Source organism: Thunnus maccoyii, chromosome 6 (assembly GCF_910596095.1).
Source record: "Thunnus maccoyii chromosome 6, fThuMac1.1, whole genome shotgun sequence".
NCBI lineage: Eukaryota > Metazoa > Chordata > Actinopteri > Scombriformes > Scombridae > Thunnus > Thunnus maccoyii.
Window position 1 is genome coordinate 23,616,898 of NC_056538.1, and position 18,103 is coordinate 23,635,000.

The 18,103-nt window shown below is 38.5% G+C and overlaps 3 protein-coding genes across 3 annotated transcripts; 1 reads left to right on the forward strand and 2 right to left on the reverse strand.

Annotated features, from left to right (window-relative positions):
* Positions 1 to 346: 346 nt before the first annotated feature.
* slc47a3 (solute carrier family 47 member 3) lies at positions 347 to 7,132 on the forward strand. Its single transcript, XM_042414231.1, has 17 exons — positions 347 to 613; positions 823 to 924; positions 1,015 to 1,083; positions 1,184 to 1,332; positions 1,448 to 1,490; positions 1,854 to 1,898; positions 2,195 to 2,292; positions 2,388 to 2,485; positions 3,400 to 3,513; positions 3,611 to 3,678; positions 3,786 to 3,894; positions 4,185 to 4,260; positions 4,683 to 4,752; positions 4,840 to 4,972; positions 5,139 to 5,233; positions 5,327 to 5,369; positions 6,580 to 7,132. Exons 1-17 carry the CDS (start codon positions 482 to 484, stop codon positions 6,780 to 6,782), a joined length of 1,647 nt encoding a protein of 548 aa, XP_042270165.1. The 5' UTR covers positions 347 to 481; the 3' UTR covers positions 6,783 to 7,132.
* Positions 7,133 to 7,147: 15 nt separating this feature from the next.
* On the reverse strand, positions 7,148 to 12,025 carry LOC121898798 (multidrug and toxin extrusion protein 1-like). Its single transcript, XM_042414232.1, has 17 exons — positions 11,858 to 12,025; positions 11,377 to 11,478; positions 11,111 to 11,179; positions 10,843 to 10,991; positions 9,876 to 9,918; positions 9,699 to 9,743; positions 9,477 to 9,574; positions 9,288 to 9,385; positions 9,084 to 9,197; positions 8,917 to 8,984; positions 8,617 to 8,725; positions 8,448 to 8,523; positions 8,263 to 8,332; positions 8,027 to 8,159; positions 7,824 to 7,918; positions 7,582 to 7,686; positions 7,148 to 7,441 (listed from the first exon to the last, which is right to left on the reverse strand). Exons 1-17 carry the CDS (start codon positions 12,023 to 12,025, stop codon positions 7,148 to 7,150), a joined length of 1,836 nt encoding a protein of 611 aa, XP_042270166.1.
* Positions 12,026 to 13,546: 1,521 nt separating this feature from the next.
* LOC121898796 (multidrug and toxin extrusion protein 1-like) lies at positions 13,547 to 17,901 on the reverse strand. Its single transcript, XM_042414230.1, has 17 exons — positions 17,734 to 17,901; positions 17,239 to 17,340; positions 16,918 to 16,986; positions 16,666 to 16,814; positions 16,502 to 16,544; positions 16,367 to 16,411; positions 16,130 to 16,227; positions 15,932 to 16,029; positions 15,711 to 15,824; positions 15,485 to 15,552; positions 15,181 to 15,289; positions 15,012 to 15,087; positions 14,836 to 14,905; positions 14,605 to 14,737; positions 14,374 to 14,468; positions 14,094 to 14,201; positions 13,547 to 13,865 (listed from the first exon to the last, which is right to left on the reverse strand). Exons 1-17 carry the CDS (start codon positions 17,899 to 17,901, stop codon positions 13,575 to 13,577), a joined length of 1,836 nt encoding a protein of 611 aa, XP_042270164.1. The 3' UTR covers positions 13,547 to 13,574.
* Between the last annotated feature and the right edge of the window lie 202 nt (positions 17,902 to 18,103).

The window sequence follows — 18,103 nt, forward strand, 5'->3', positions numbered from 1 at the left end:
TTTTAGTATTATCTTTAATCATAATCTCATAATAATCTACTTCTACTACTTTAAGGCAGCATTTTTTCACTGTTATTTCATCTGCTAAAAGTTATTTTTCTTTCACTGTCTTTTCAGAAGGTGTCACATGACCTACAGCCTAGACAGTTACTCCAAGTGTACCTGCATTCTTTCAATTATTGATCTGATTTAATAATGTTTTCAGTCCTGGTAGAGCTGAATATTAATACAGTGCTGTCAGGTTTGAGCTCACACTTTGTTCAAAATTCATGTTTTCATATCCCATTGAAGTGTGACCTTTGTCCCCACCGACTGACTCACAGGAAGTAACAGACTTCCAGTGATCTCATGTGTCTCACATGAATACAGGAATTACAACAGCTTTCATCACCACACACACTGACAGAGATCCTCGACTGAGCTGAAGGAAAAAGGGCTTAATATCGCAACACACAGCGGTGAATAGAGCAACAGTTGAATCATGGAGAGCACCACACAGAGCTCACCACTTTCTTCATGGAGTGAATGTTTTGTGTTAAAGCGTGTCCGCATGTTGATCCCTGTTGGTTTCAAGACAGAAATCAGAGAGTTGGCTAAACTGGCTGGACCAGTGGTAAGTATAGCCTACATTTCATTGTCTAATCAGTATACTGATCAATGATAAAAGGAGACACTTTAAACTATCATTTTAACTTCTCATGTCAAGAATACAGGCTGCTTTAATTTATGAAACTATACAATTAAGTGTACAAACCAGTAATAACAGCCTACTGATCTCTCAATAGTCAGCTGATTTTCATCCATTTTGACTTTTCTCATCAGATTATCGCCCAGTTTATGATTTTTGCAGTGAGTCTTGTCAGTACTATTTTCTGTGGCCATCTAGGAAGGGTAGAGCTGGCAGGAGTGTCTTTGGCCATATCAGTAAGTATATTATTACTCTTACTGTGACATTGTCAAATTAAACCAGTTGAGCAACAGAGCATAATCCACCAATGTTTGTTATATCCTCAGGTTATTAATGTTACAGGTATATCTATTGGGTCTGGTTTGTCATCAGCATGTGATACACTGATTTCTCAGGTATGAACCTGTCACACATTTTTCCCATCAGATTTTCAGAGTCTTGTAATTAAAGAAATAAATGGTAATATAAGAATAAGAATATACTTTCTTCTTATAGACCTATGGGGGCCGTAATCTCCTGAGAGTTGGGGTCATTCTGCAGCGGGGGATCCTCATTTTGTTGCTGGCATGTTTCCCCTGCTGGGCGATCCTCATCAACACAGAGCCCATTCTGTTGGCTGTCAGACAAGAGCCAGAGGTTGCCAGGTCAGCCGTTTCAAAATTTACTTGTCTCCTACTGCTCTAAATAGTTGCTTTTCATTGTCATTCTTTCATTTATGTTTGTATGAATCGCTGATTCTGTTGATGAATCTCTCTCCAGGATATCTCAGTTGTATGTGAAGATCTTTATGCCAGCACTTCCTGTGAGTATTTCACACCTCTCTGCATGAAACTCTTCCTATAATAGTGAAGGCCCTGGTGTTTTCTGCGTGGAGGTCACATGCTCTCCACGTGTTTGTGTGGGTTTCCTCCCACAGCTCACATGCAGTTGAGGTGAAAGAGAGCTTTAAATGGCCCGTACTGTAGATGTAGTGCTGAATGTGTGTTTGTGTGTTAACCCATTCAGGATGTGTCCCTACACTTTGCCCAGCTGGGATGGGATGCTTCAATTGATCCTAAGCAGCTCTTAAAATTAGTATATGAAAGCCTGTTGTGTCCAAATACAGTATATGCAACTCAGAGAATTGTTGTTGTGTTTTCTTTCTTTTTTGTTCTGTCTTTACTAGGCTACATTCATGTATTCATTGGAAACAAGATATCTGCAAAATCAGGTAAGTCCATAATCAGTGAACATTAATTAACTCTGTCATAAGCTGAAACAAGAAAGATTGATTAATATGACTGAGAGCTCATGTAGCCTGTGATTTGTGTCCTTTTATCCACAAATGGATAACATTAAAATAATATACTGAAAATTTCTATTTGTCAGCTTTCTATTCATTTCACCGCAGTGTAGCTCAAGGCGGCATATTAATGTGACATGAAAATGAAGTCAGGGCTCCTTTTTTGATTCTCTCTTTGGCAATGTCCCATCTAATCACAATAATATCTGGCACTCCTCTTTCAGGGCATCATATGGCCACAGGTGATCACAGGCTTTGTGGTCAATCTCCTTAATGCTCTCATCAACTACATAGTTCTCTTCCCATTAAATCTGGGTGTGGCGTAAGTATCGCCTATTGAGCTGCACAGGACTCCTAGTATCGACAGTATTGCTCACATCACATGACTATAATCACACAATGAAATACTCTGTACAGAGGTTCTGCTGTTGCCAACACACTTTCCCAGTTCGCCATGGCTGGGATTCTCTATGCTTACATCATGTGGAAAGGTCTTCACAAGGCTACCTGGGGAGGTGAGTACAACATTTGCATTGGAGGATAGTGACCCTGCATATCATTAGAGGCTCCAGTGTTTCTCTCAGCCTGTGTCATAATGAGTTATTACAGCACTGAATAAAACTCAAAGTGGGAGAACTGTGGTTTGGCAGTTTAACAAAGCTGTAGCTCAGGAGTCAAGAAACTAAATTTTTGGGGAGATTAAATAAAGTATTTATGTAGTGAATGCATGAATATTGTAATCCGATATGTATTTGCCCCCAGAATGTGGCTTTATACTGTAGTGTTTTTTCTGATATTATTTCCACAAGCCATGTAGTTAAAAAGTTGTGTTAAAGGTGCTTTAAGAAAACTTCAGCACATTTTGTTACAGTTGAATGTTAAATTCATATTTCATATATCAGAAATTGTCAGCAGTATCTAGAACAAACACAGTACATTGAAGGTTTTTTTGTGGTTAGGTATTTTCACTCATGCAGAAAGTTTTAAATATTTAAGTGAACATTTGAACTTTGCAGGAAGTTGTGATTTATGTGACCAGGTTAGATGCAACTTCTCCATCACTTCTTTTTCTTCAACAACTTAAAATGTGTTCCATATATCCATGTATTTAATATCCTGAGGGCATGATAATAATGTTCCAGTTTTACACCCCTTCATGCAAGCAGCAGTCTTCCCTAGTAGACAAAGACACTGACATAATCTAATGCAAGTATACAATAATGCAATGATTTTTCTGCTTTATTCCAGTTTGTCTTGCATTCTTAGTGATGTAAAACATTTTTTAATGATTCATTTAATTGATATTTATATGATTGTTTAATTATTATTATTTAATTTAATTAATTTACATTCTATATAGATACATTTACAGACAGATTAATCGATAAACTGATTTATTGAATGATTCATTCATTCTTTGACTACCCAGGCTGGTCTAAAAAGTGCCTGCAGGACTGGGGTTCATTCATCCACTTGGCCATCCCCAGCATGGTCATGCTGTGTGTTGAGTGGTGGACGTATGAGATTGGAGGTTTTCTGGCAGGTAATGTGATATCACAGGTGACTTTGTGATTTTAAAGCATTTGTGAAGTGTGAACTAAAGTGGGTCTGAAATCTAACTGTTGTTTTGTTATTGACAGGTCTAATAAGTGAAGTGGAACTCGGAGCTCAGTCAGTTGTATACCAACTAGCAAATGTAGCATACATGGTGACTGCTGAATTGTTTATTGCTGAATATACAATGAAATCATATGGGGTGAAATGAATCATATGTTAATGCATGTAGTGTAACAGCAGATTAATTTTTGTCATTAGTTTCCTTTAGGTTTCAGTGTGGCAGGCAATGTGAGAGTTGGACATGCCTTGGGAGCTGGAGAAACAGAGCAGGCCAAGCTGTCTGCTAAACTGGCAATATTCTGTGCAGGTTGGTAAGCGCTTAAGCACTATTTCTGTGTCATGTCTTAACATCTTATTAAAATGGCATGTATTTCATCTTAAGATAATACCGTAATTATTGTTACATTGTTCTAATTTCACTCAAGAAATTAGTGCAGGAGTAGCTTGAAGGTTAAAGAAAGGTTGTTATTTAGGTTGTCATTCGTCAGCAGTGGGTGTGACTGTGATTGTCCTTTGTGTGAATATAAGGGAGCAATTCAGCCCATTTTGAATGATGCAACCGGTGGATAATTAAAAGTATATTACCCTTTACCACAGGGTCAGTCTCTATATGTTTGGCAATTCTGATTGGGAGCTTGAAGGACCATATCTCTTATGTCTTTACATATGATGAGTGAGTATATCCTCATGTATATCTCTATTATGTATTTTTGTGACCACAACTGTATTTATTACCTTGTTCACTCACAGTCAGACTGTGTTGACACATACAGAGTCAGGTCTGGAAGAGATAACAGGTTTCTTAAATGACCTTACACCATTATTTGAGTTATTGCCCACACAGAAAACAGTGACCTTTGCTTACATCTTCTTTTACATATTAACCTGAGGTTAATGCTCTTGACAGCTGTGCTCAGTTATGCTGTGTAGGGTCGTTAAATTGAGACAAAATGGCAATACAAAGATACAAGATAAGATAATATAATATTGCACAGAGCTCAAATATAACACACAAAAATCTAATATTCCTATAATTTCTTCACCTCTCTTATACTGTCAAACTGTAAATTTTGAGTCTCTCTTCTTTGCCAACAGACAAATCAGAGAGAGGGTTGCGGATGTCATAGCTTTTTATGCTCCATTCCTCCTTCTAGATGCAATATCAGTAAGTATATCTTCCATTACATCCGAAGAAGATCTCATGATCTTTTGGGCACATCTAACCGCGTCCTTATTCTGTTTGTGTGTCTAGGCTTCCTCAGGAGGCATTATAAGAGGAGCAGGTAAACAGAAAGTTGGGGCTGTTTGCAACTTTGTGGGTTACTATGGTATTGGCTTTCCTATTGGAGTATCACTGATGTTTGCAGCTAAATTAGGAATCAAGGGTAAGATTTACAGCAGAGATGTTCTCATCCTTCAGCTGTTTTGTGCCGTATTATTGCCTACCTTTAATTTTATGTCCTTTTTAATGTCCTTTTTTCATGAGAGATTCACCATCATCTGTTTGCTACGCCCTAAGTGGGATGTAAAAATTGTTTTTTTTGCCCCCAGGTCTGTGGACAGGCTTGTTTACATGTGTGTCTCTGCAGTGCTCATTCCTGATTTTCTACTTGGTGAGAATGGATTGGAAAAAGGCAACACTCGAGGTTAGTATTCAGAGGTACTGTTTATTTCCCACTCTAAATGGATCAAGGCAAATTCTTTATGAATAAAAAGTTTGTGCATTGTTTTTCTTCCAGGCTCAGATCAGAGCTGGAGTGTGTGGAAGCTCTACAGACACAAGTAAGAAAGATTATGCAGCAACTAAAGCATATTATACTGTTACAGAAAATAAAACATTTATCATATACAGCAGGGAAATAATAGATAATGTAATGATGGTATACTGATATTGCTAAAAAAAAATATACGTTGCACCTTTAAAGCTTGTGTAAAAGCTCAGTGTCATAAGTTAGAGCTGAAATGGTACCACTCACCGATAAGTCACCCTTTATAATGAGTTTGTAAGCATTAATTAATGGCATTATTAATAATCAATTTGAAACTTTGATTTCAATGAATTTAAATGAATTTTACTAATGTTTATAAATAATATATAAACCATTAAAAAGAATAACCCAAATCTTATTAATGGTTTATTAATTATCTATGAAGTGTTAGTAAATGATGTATTAACCGTTAATAAAGCCATTAATTAATGCTTATAAATCTCTTACCAACAGTAGGTTATCAGTTTGACATTGACATTTTTTTTTGGCTTAGAATTATAAGTTTCTATCTGCATTTTGAGATATTGCATGTCAAAGGTTTCACATTTTAGTTAGTAAAACTTCTGCTAATGCTTTTGAATCTTGTTTTCTTTTCTGCTCCTAAATTTTCTAATAATTTTTGTTGCATACATAAGTTGGTCATCATTGTCTTTGTCTGAGCTTGAAATGTGGTCACTCTCATCATGGTCTGTTTGCTGAAGTACGCAAGTTACAAGCTAAACAGACACAAACCAAGTTGCGTGGTAATTTATAACGGTAAAAACAGCTTTTCATCAGTCCAAACAAGATTTTTCTTTTAAAATGACCCTCAACTTGGTTGGCATTTAACAGTATTATCTACAATGTCTTTGATAAAAATCAACAATAGTGAGGTTCCAAAACTTCAGATTTCGCATAGTATCACAATCTTTTAAGCTTCTTAACCACAAGAATCACAGAGGCAACACTTTAAAAAGATTGAACTTGATTGGTCCTTCTGCGTTCATTCTGAGCACTGATTGGATGTATAGTTGGAACCTTATAAAAATTTTAGGATTACTTGTGAGATAAAACCTTTTATTTTTTCATATTATATGATAATTAATGCATACGACCAACAATAAATCAAAACAAAATATTCATAACTCATTTTCAATAAAAATGCCTGTTAGAACCTTTGAATTCAAAGGTCACAATGTTTCACTGAGAGGATTTGACAGTCACATTTGCATATGTATGTCCAGATTCCCAACCAGAAGATCCAGGAAACTCACAGGGCCAAACAGATGTGATGGAGCTGATTGATACTGAGGTGGCACCAGCAGTGGAAGAGCAGCTCCCTCACAGGACTCTGCTCCTGCGTAGGGGTGTGGCTCTGGCTGTCATGCTGTTGATCCTGGCTGCTGGAATCATTATTAACCTACTAACAACTAACTTGGTTACATGAACATGAGCAAAGTCTACTGTGTTCAGTGGAGTAATTTTTACAGTAAGCCACCAGTGCAGGATATGACGCAGATGTTTGCATCGCATGATGTCTAATCAGGACATGCAGTAGACAGGCACAGAGGCAGATAAGCAGAAAGCAGATGGAACACACACAAAGAGAAATTGTCTATTATCACTGAATTAATACTTAAAGCATTCATTCACAAGATTTCACAGTAAATAAACCACTTTTTTTGTACACACCCACATTGTCTTGAAGAGAGTGAGTTAAACTAAAGAGAGTTTGACAACCTTTGTACTGTATTTTTGACATTAAACAGAAATATTGTGGTTATCTTGGACTCTCGAGGTTAATGTGGCTCTTCATTTGGGGACCAGGGCAGTAGAGAGAATTTGATCAGGAGTATATGTAGTATTGATCCAATCCATTGTAAAGTTGGCCTCTGAAGACAGGGTCTCTGGCAAGGGCACAAGGAAGTGCACACACACTCCCACAGCCAAAAGAGCAACGGCTGCAAACATAGTGAGGCCTCGCCTGAAGATCAGCTGGGTAATAGAGAGACGGTCAGCCTTCACCTGCTGGACCACATGTCCACGCTGTGTCTCTGTGTCCCCATCAGGGCACTCGGTACTCACAGACATGTAGCCATCCACTGACTTGGGAGAAAATATGACATTTTTATTCATATGACCGCAAATGGTGTCAAAGACAAAGGAGACAAAATAGAAATGTCAAATGATCACAGTGTAAAACTTAATTTACATTTTGACAGTGTTAAGTATAACACGCCACTTACACTTCCATTATGTGATATAAGGTCAGCAGTGTTGGTACCCGCAGAGTCTGACAGGGCAGCCGTGCTTATTAATGTCACGTGTATGTTCTGAGCTCGTGTCACAGCCTGCAAACAAGCAGATACAAAAACTTAACCGCCAATCTCTCTGTATTCTTATGGATTATGTAACAAATAGCTATTGAAATTTGTCTTTGTCTCTGGACACTGCATGATCCAGATAGTTAGATTAGCCACTTGCATACCTCCTCTGTCATTCTCTTCCAGTTCAGCTTGAAGATAACAATGATGTAGAAGGTGGACTGTAAAATGACACAAATGAGCAGTCCCAGCCAAAAACCTGTGGAGACAGACACAGCAAGCTTCATTTAGAACAACCTGCACTTCCTATGTACAGTACCACCTATTTTTTCCTTGACCTTATGTATAAAGGACAAAAAATGGTCACCTAAAACTCTCAGTTTTGCAACAAACATGAACGTAACGCTCAGTGTAAGTCCTATGCAGTAGTATCCAATAAGATTAGCCACAGCTGGTATCTTCTGTTTGCCCGTGCCCAAGAATATGCCTGTGCACACACACTAGGATGGAAAGAAGACACATGTCTAATTATTTTGTTTTCTCATTTTATTGGATGATACAAATATATTTGCTCGGAACACAAGAACAGTTGGGGAGACTCACCACAAGACCATCAAAGAACTGAAGGAAACAGTAAGCATTCATCAAGTGAGAGACAAGGCCTATGATCTTCCTGAAATGGAGTTTTATAATTAAGATTATTAAGATCCTGCAGGTATTAACTGTGCTCTAACAATCACATTGAGTATTACAGTTATTTAAATGTGCCTGCAGCTGTGGAGACTCACTCATCAGAGGTGAACAAGAAGCCAATCACTGTTTTAGTAGAGCCGAGCACAAGACCTTCAACAACAGCGAAGGTACCTGGAAAAAAGGAGCTGTCAAACAAGGCATTAAAACATTAATTGCTGGTTTATTATTTATAAGCTACAACAGCTGAATATGTTTCAAACTGACCTGCGAGAGAGAGGGATACTTTGCTGGTGAGGATCGCCCTGGCAGTGTCTCCTGCACCGAGAGCATTACCCACTCGGGCACACGCTGCAGCTTGAATACCAAGTGGGAACTATTGATCCATAATTTTGAAAAACAGTTAAATTAATACATACAAGAAGCATAAAGTAGGAACACTGTCACGCAAATCAGCTGCTTCTAAGAGCGTTCAGAAGCTAAACTACAACTATAACTTGTGAAAGGAGACTGAGATGTGTGTGAAGAGTGAAAATGTGACGCTCTGACACAGTCAATACACAATACCATGTAGGTTATGAATGCCACCATTATCACAGCATGTTGGGCTGCAAGCTCATCTTCACTCAGCATTCCTGATCATTAGAGAAAAAGTACACATAAACAGCCATTACTTTAAGTTCTCTACGGCTTAGAGATAGCCTTACAATAACTACATCTTATGTGTGGATTACCTGCAAAGAATCCCCCAAATTCATAAATCCACCACTCAAAGCACTTCATTAGTGTACTGGGAATGGCCAGTTTCATGTAGGAGCCCCACTCCTGCAGTGATTCCACAGACCAGCCTGCAGGGGGAGAGAGACACTTTATAATGTCATCTGAAAAAGATGGAGGATGAACAGTGAGAGGGGGATTACAAGTATCAGATCCCTCACCTCCCCATGTTGTTACATGGAGTTTCTTCCACCAAATGTAAGCAAACAGAAAAGCACAGATGTAAATCTGAGACAGGGTATTGGCTACTGCGGATCCACTGTAAGGCAGATGCATGCAAACAGAGACATACATATTAGTGAATGTAATAGTTTGATTCAGATTTTGAACTGAATGAATGAAACACCTACCTCACGCCAAGATCCAGCCAGTAAAGAAATATGTAGTTTGTCATCAAATTGGCTACATTTGCCATAGCAGCAGTGTACATTTGGGGCAATATTATACCCTAAAAACAAAAACACCAGGCAATGCAATGAGTGCCATTCACATTTCCCCCAGAAATTCTAGAAGATTAATAGTATATAATGTTTTGATTCTCTGAAATAAGATGAATGAATAGAGAGGAGCACCTGGTTCTGCAAGTAGGACACTTGAAGATGATGTAGAAACATTGCCTGAAACACAAAGACAGAGGTAGATTTAAAATATGAGAAAGTAGGTTAATGATATGCCTGCTGTGCAAACAACCAAACAATAATCTCTGAAAATGTGTGGTACAAGAAGGTGGGTGAAAAGTCACTACTCACTGGCACTGCCGGGAGGAAGGCTGTAATATATAGCTGAGCTATTCTGAAATCAAGAAGACGTATTCAGCTCCAATTTAAGACAAGCATTTATCAATTTAAACTTATATATACTCTTCAACATCAACTCAACCTCATTTATTTCCCCCCAAATCAGAAATTAAATTATGGGAAGAAATTATTTTAAGTACAGTACCAATCAAAAGTTTGGACACAGCTTCCCATTCCCTTGAATGAGAAGTGGTGTTCAAACTTTTGACTGGTACTGTAACTATAATTGTCTACTGACTTTACACTTCTTCTTCTTCTTCATCATCACTGCAATCTCATTTATTTACACTGACAAATGTAATATTAGTTATAGGAAAGCAAAAGAAAAATCTTATTTTGGGAGAAACTATTATTGAAACCTGCATTAAGAAATATTTTTTAATTAACATTGAACCGCTGACTATGTGTAATGAACTCTGTTATCTATATTTTTATCTCATTGTTCTGGTTACGCACATTTATTGTACAGGTGAGTTTTTAGCTAATGCTAAGACTCAAGTTATAGCATTAACAGGCAGCTGTGTGAGCTTAGTTAAACCCACTGTGCACCTGCCAATACACCAAACAGCAAACAGAGAAAGTAACAAACTGATGGAGTTGAAACTATTTGTATTTAAGTACATTAGATGCTTACAGTAGGTCAAAATATGCCTAGCAAAGTACTGGAACAGCGAGATTTCAGTGCAATTATTTTGTGATATAAAATGTAAGTGGAGCAGGTCATTTGGCCATTTAAGTCAGAATAAAGATTTCCCATTATGCTGATTGTGTTCAATAAATCTGTGCAGACCAGATTTGACTTAAATGCTGGAGTGGTATTTGTTTGGGTCAAGAGTACTGACTGATTATTTTTCAAACTTGCACACATCAGTTGTAGTGGTAGCTATGGTATTACTGTAGGTTTGGTGCTGTTAATTACCTGGCCACCTCAGGGTCCTGACCCAGACACAACAGGATGGCCTGGGTGTTAATGAGCAGACTCCAGCAGGGTAAACAAAACAACAGCAGGATGATGATGCCTCGCTGAAGGATCACTCCCACCCGTAGCAGGTTCTTACCACCAAATGTCTGCACAACAAACATCATAAACATTTTAGAAAGGAGGGCGGAAATTAATAGTTGGGATCAAGGGGGTCAATATAAGATATCAGTCTCTTATATAGTCATATGAAAAGGGTTCTCCAGACCTGAGACACCAAAGTATCACATGCCAGCCCCAGACCATATCCTGTTGCTGCAGTGGTGACATTAATGGTCTGAAATTAATATGAAAAACATAATTGATAAGTCTGATGTACACTTAAGGACTATATTGATTAAATCAACATGTTTATGAGAGAATTGTAAAACCTATCTAGTTCACAGTTGTAATGTTAATTTTGAAATTACATCTCCACCTGTAATTTCCTCTTGTTAGCCTCCACAACTCTGGAGCATACAGATGACCACTTACAGCAGAAGCTAATCCATAGCCAGCCATCACTTCAGTTCCCAAACGCCCACAGAACATTGTAACCACAAATGGAAGTAGGCAATTGAGGATTCGGGAGAGCAGCTAGAATGACAAACATCAACAATAGTGCAGTTTATACAACTAGCAGCTCACAGGTGATACATGGTAAATTAACAAAATGTGCAATCCATTATCAATTATGGCTCCAGACTACTGTAAGTCTTTGCAAATGAGCTGTCACATAGTCGTCACTTTGGCAGGTTACAACCACTGTTCAGCCAAAGTTTGAAACCTGCCAAACACTGCTTTACGTCAGTTGATTTCTGCTTCTGAGTCTCAGACAAGGGAGTCTGTTTTCCTGACATCTTAACCTTTTCTCGTAAATCTTCTGTTGTATTAATCAGCGATTCAGCAAGGACTGCCTCAATCCACACAGCTCCTTACAGATAGTGCAAGTTATATAAACAGTGCCAATCCTTACCAGAGGCCCTGTCATCTTCAGGATGTGGTACAGTTCCTCTCTGTGGGCCAAGGGAACCCTGAGGCGGACCCACATGCAGCAGAAAAGCTTGTCACTGGGCCCCTCCATGTCTACAACATGAGATGCCAATGCAGGTCCCTCTGCTGAAGTGTCTGTCCTTTCTCTCATGTACTTATCTAAGCTCTCCAGGATGTTGGAAAGGAAGGAAATCTTGTTGTGGTAACAGCTGACCTGGAAATAAGCCAAAGCCAGCTGAAACAACGCAGATTGTGAGGGAAAGACAAAAAAATGCCTGCAATCACAACAAAGACTAAGATAGAGGACTTGAAAGCAAGAATGTCTTCATCTTGAATGGTTAAACATGTGAACTTCAACCCATTACCTCTAGTTCTGGTCAATGCAGAGAATTGTCCTGGAAGAACGTTATCAGGTTTTTCATTACTTCAAAGATAAAAAAATGTACATAATGGACAATGGGCATTGTAGGAGACAATGTGATCATTTAACCCTTTGGTGCCTTTCACATATTTTGGAGCTGTCCATCAAACAAAACATACTGGCTAGAAATAGACACAGAAATAAAGTTTGGCTTTAGAGATTGAATTTTGGTACAATAAATCTAGGTAATATACTGATCAAACTTAAAGCTTCAAGACAAATGTCTTCTAACAAGTAAAAAAGCTATACTAAGAAATGGATGATCAAAGAGCCTCCAACAAAAAATAGAGTGGATATCTCTTTTAAAGGAAATATATTATATGGAGAGATTGACTTTCTCTTTGAGACTCTGAGTTAACCCTACCCCCAACAATCAATTATCAATATTAATAATATTACAGTGTATATTACAATATTATTATTAAACATTTTGAACCTATTCTCTTTGTTGTCCGATATCATTTCACACTCACTACTTGCTCAATGGATATAATTCCACCTCGTCTTCTTAAGGAAATATTTGATATAATTGATATAATCTTTTATCCACAATAAACACCTTCTTAGTCATTTAGATCCAACCATATTTAATCATTTCTGAGTAATTTCAATTTACAATTTGTTCCTTTTATACAATGCAACAACATTTTGGACAAATTCAGTACACAGTTCGCAGTACTGAATTGGCTTTCTTAAAGTAACAAATGACTTATACTGTCTTGAGGCTCCATGCTGTTTTAATTTTGTTGGGCTCTTCGGCTATGTTTGATACAGTCAAACATCCTATACTCTTTGACCGTCTCAGATGTGTAATATGCTCCCTTATACTAGTTTGTGTCTCTTCTACAATATGGATTAGTTTCAGTTATGATCAATTATTTTTCATCTTCTGCTACTATTTGGAGTGGTGTGCCCCAAGGTTCTATTTTAGGTCCTATGTTATTTGCGTTATACATGCTTCCACTGTGGTCTGTTCATAGAAAATACAGTATCTCTCATTGCTATGCTGACAACACACAGCTATATTCCCAGCTGAGCAAAAACCTAGAGAAAACCTAAAAAGTGAAATTATCTATTATCAAACAATGAAATAATCTCTTACAGCAAAATATTCTTAAATAAGTCATTCATTCATTTTCAGCAAATCTGTCACTGTTTTGCACTCAGCCACTTAATATCAAAGATGATGAGTTCAAGAAAGCATAACATTTTATTTTTTTATGACATTGAGCATGAACAATGATTTTATGATCAATGCTCTCAAGGTTGTCCTGACTCCTCAGGAGTCCAGCACAGTAGAGAGAATTTGATCAGGGGTATATGTAGTATTGATCCAGTCCATTGTAAAGTTGGCCTCTGAAGTCACGATCTCTGGCAAAGGCACAAGGAAGTGCACAGATGCTCCCACAGCCAGAAGAGCAACAGCCGCAAACATAGTGAGGCCTCGTCTGAGGATCAGCTGGGTAATGGAGAGACGGTCAGCCTTCACCTGTTGGACCACATGTCCACACTGTGTCTCTGTGTCCCCATTGTGGTGCTCGGTACTCACAGACATGTAGCCATCCCCTGACTTGGGAGACAGTATTACATTTCCTGTTACTTCATTTAGTTAATTCATATGGGAGAGCAGGCACTGTCAAATTATAGTTATTCGATATTTGGTATCTTTGACTTAAGTGTCCAATATAAATGAGTTAACAACAAGAAAACAAAGTAGAAAAGTCAATTGATAAAAATGTGGAACAAGCTACAAAAAAGGCATTTCTGTTGTTAGTGTTAAGTTTGACAGATCACTTACATTCCCATTAGTTGCTGTTTGACCAGCAGTGTTGGTACCCGCAGCGTCTGACAGGGCAGCTGTGTTTAATAATGGCACATGTGTCTTCTTCTGAGCTCGTTTCACAGCCTACAAACAAACAGATACAGAAACTCAACTGTCAGTGTCCTTCTTTATTCTACATGTAACACACAACTATCAAAAGCATGATCTATCTCAAATGCTGTAAAAATAAAACAAATTCTGTCCAGGCAGCCAAGGCCCTGCAGGACCCTGATCATTAGGTTAGCCACTTGCATACCTCCTCTGTCATACTCTTCCAGTTCAGCTTGAAGATGACAATGATGTAGAAGGTGGACTGTAAAATTACACAAATGAGCAGTCCCAGCCAAAAACCTGTGGAGAAAAGGACAGATTATTCTGTCAAGGACACAGCAGGCTTTACTTATAATAATATGCTCTTCCTATGCAGCTATTACTTTGTCTTGAATGCCTCTGACAACAACAGAAAATGATCTCCTCAAGTAATCACCTATAATTCTCAGTTTTGCAACAAACATTAAAGTAACAATGAGTGAAAGTCCTATGCCGTAGTATCCAATGAAATTAGCCACAGCTGGTATCTTCTGTTTGCCCGCGCCCAAGAAGATGCCCATTGATACACACTAGGATGGAAAGAAGACACATGTCTAATTATCATGTGTTCTATATATGTGATACAAATATATTTGCTTTGAACACAAGAACAGCTGGGGAGACTCACCACAAGACCATCAAAGAGCTGAAGGAAACAATAAGCACTCATCAAGTCAGAGACAAGGCCTATGATCTTCCTGAAATGAAGTTTTATAATTAAGATCCCGCAGGTATCACCTGTGCTCTAACAATCACATTAAGTATTACAGTTATTGAAATGAGCCTGCAGCTGTGGAGACTCACTCATCAGAGGTGAACAAGAAGCCAATCACTGCTTTAGTGAAGCCGAGCACAAGACCTTCAACAACACCAAAGGCACCTGGAAAAGAGGAGCTGTCAAACAAGGCATTAAAACATTAAATGCTGGTTTATTATTTATAAGCAACAACAGCTGAATATATTTCAAATTGACCTGCGAGAGAGAGGGATACTTTGCTGGTGAGGATCGCCCTGGCAGTGTCTCCTGCACCGAGAGCATTACCCACTCGGGCGCACGCTGCAGCTTGAATACCAAGCGGGAACTATTGATTCATAATTTTGGAAAAAGTAAAAGTAATACAGCCAGGAATCATAAAGTAGGAACATTATAATGCAAAAGAGCTGCTTCAAAGAGCGTTAAGAAACTAAACTACAACTATAAATTGTGAAAGGAGACTGAGATGTGTGTGAAGAAGAGTGAGAATGTGATGCTCTGACACACAGTCAATACACAATACCATGTAGGTTATGAATGACACCATCATCACAGCATGTTGGGCTGCAAGCTCATCTTCACTTAGCATTCCTGATCATTAGAGAAATAGAAAACATCACAGTCATGACTCAAAGTTTGTATCACATGCTTGTTGAATCAAATCGGTGAGCTTTGGGATAGGCATAAATAAAATAAAATTTCACTGTATATTGTAGATGGTTTACATCTATAAAATATATTCGAATTACCTGCAAAAAATCCCCCAAACTCATAAACCCACCACCCAAAACATGTCATCAGTGTGCTGGGAATGGCCAGTTTCATGAAGGAGCCCCACTCCTGCAATGATTCTACAGACCAGCCTGCAGGGGGAGAGAGACACTTAATTATGTCATCTGAAAAAGATGGAGGATGAACAGTGTATGTCTGCATGTAAGCAGAGAAGGATTACAAGTATCACATCCCTCACCTCCCCATGTTGTTACATGGAGCTTCTTCCACCAAATGTAAGCAAACAGAAAACCACAGATGTAAATCTGAGACAGGGTATTGGCTGCTGCAGATCCACTGTAAGGCAGATGCATGCACACAAAACACATTCATATCAGTGTATGCCGGTTTTAGTAAAATGTACATTTTATACTGACATATGTGTGTTTACACATACCTAACCCCCAGACCCAGCCAGTGAAGAAATACATAGTTTGTCACCACATTTGCTATGTTTGCCATGGCAGCAGTATACATCTGTGGTAATATTATACCCTAAAAACAGAAACAGCAGAAGATGTGATGAGTACCACTTATGCCTTTCCCCTCAGAAATGTAATTACATTAATTAAGACAACATATTTTGATTCTCTGAAATAAGAGGCCAAATTATGTTTACAGGGCAGTTGCACACCTGGTTCTGCAGATAAGACACCTGCAGCTGATGCAGAAAAATTGCCTAAAAGACAAAAAATACAATGAAAAAAATCTCTTGATATTCATGGTTTGAGGGAAAGTATTAGTAGGTGAAAGATAAGTCACAACTCACAGGTACTGCTGGAAGGTATGCTGTAATATACAGCTGAGCTATTCTGAAATCAAAAAGACAAACATGCACTTGTCTGTTTAAGGTGATATACAGTACACTGCCACTCAAAACCTCAGTTATGGGAAGAAACTTTCACTGTACAATAGAAACTACTTTGTTGTTACCTGGACACCTCAGGGTCCTGACCCAGACACAACAGGATGGCCTGAGAGTTAATGAGCAGACCCCAGCAGGGCAAACAAAACAGCAGCAGGATGATGATGCCTCGCTGAAGGATCACTCCCACCCGCAGCAGGTTCTTACCACCAAATGTCTGCACAACAGCATAGTGACAATGTTAATAATTTTGTGAGAAAAAGTTGGCATTGAGGGTCAATGTGATGTATCATTGCGTCAGAAGATTTTATTTTCCAGACCTGAGACACCAAAGTATCACATGCCAGCCCCAGACCAAATCCTGTTGCTGCAGTGGTGACATTAATGGTCTGAAATTAATATGAAAAACATACTTGAATTGGTCCGATACACTTTAGGACTGTGATGTAAGAAATATTTCTATGACTCATAACAATAAATGTACCATATATTGATTAAATCATCAGGATTGTTGGAGAGTTGTAAAAGCTACCCAGGGAAGGTGAGTTCATAGTTGTGATATTTCATTTTCCCTCCACCAGCTCCCTTGAAATTATGTCTCCACCTCCACAACTCGGTGGAATATACAGATGACCACTTACAGCAGAAGCTAATCCATAGCCAGCCATCACTTCATTTCCCAGTCGCCCACAGAACATTGTAACCACAAATGGAAGCAGGTAATGAAGGATTCGAGAGAGCAGCTAGAAAGCAAAACATCAACAATAGTGTAGTTGGTACAACTAGTAGCTCACAGGTAATGCACTGTTAAATTTCAGTAAACACAATCTGCAGTTATAAATCACAGCCTTCATACTACGGCTTAGCAAATGAGCTGTCACACTGTCATCACTTTGGCAGCTTGCAAACATTGTTCAGTCACTGTTTGAAACCTGCCAAACCCTGTTTTTGGTTGACTGATTCCTGCTTCTAAAACACAAAGTCCATTTTTTTTGTTGACAGTTTAAAAAATCTCTTGGGAAAATCGCTTTCATCATTCTTCCATTGTAAAAATGAGCTTATTATCAAAGACAACCTTGATCCTAGTACCCAATTTCTCATATATGTAGAAGGGAGGTAAACATGCCAAACCTTACCAGGGGCCCTGTCATCCTCAGGATGTGGTATAGTTCCTCTCTGTGGGCCAGTGGAACCCTGTGACGCACCCACCTGCAGCAGAAGAACTTGTCACTGGACCCCTCCATGTCTGTGGGACCAGAGGCTGATGCAGGTCTTTCCACTGAAGCGTCTGTCCCTTCAGTCATGTACATATCTTTGATGCTCTCCGGAACAGAATTCACCTCTGTTAGTATTTCAACACCTTTAAAGGTTACTAATTAATTCTCTTGAGGTTAGTTTCACAAATTGCATGTCAGGTTTAACACTGTGGTCAAAACATTGAGACAGTTTCTCATGATGTAAACCAAATGAAACATAGCATTTTTAACATGGTGCAGATTTCATTTC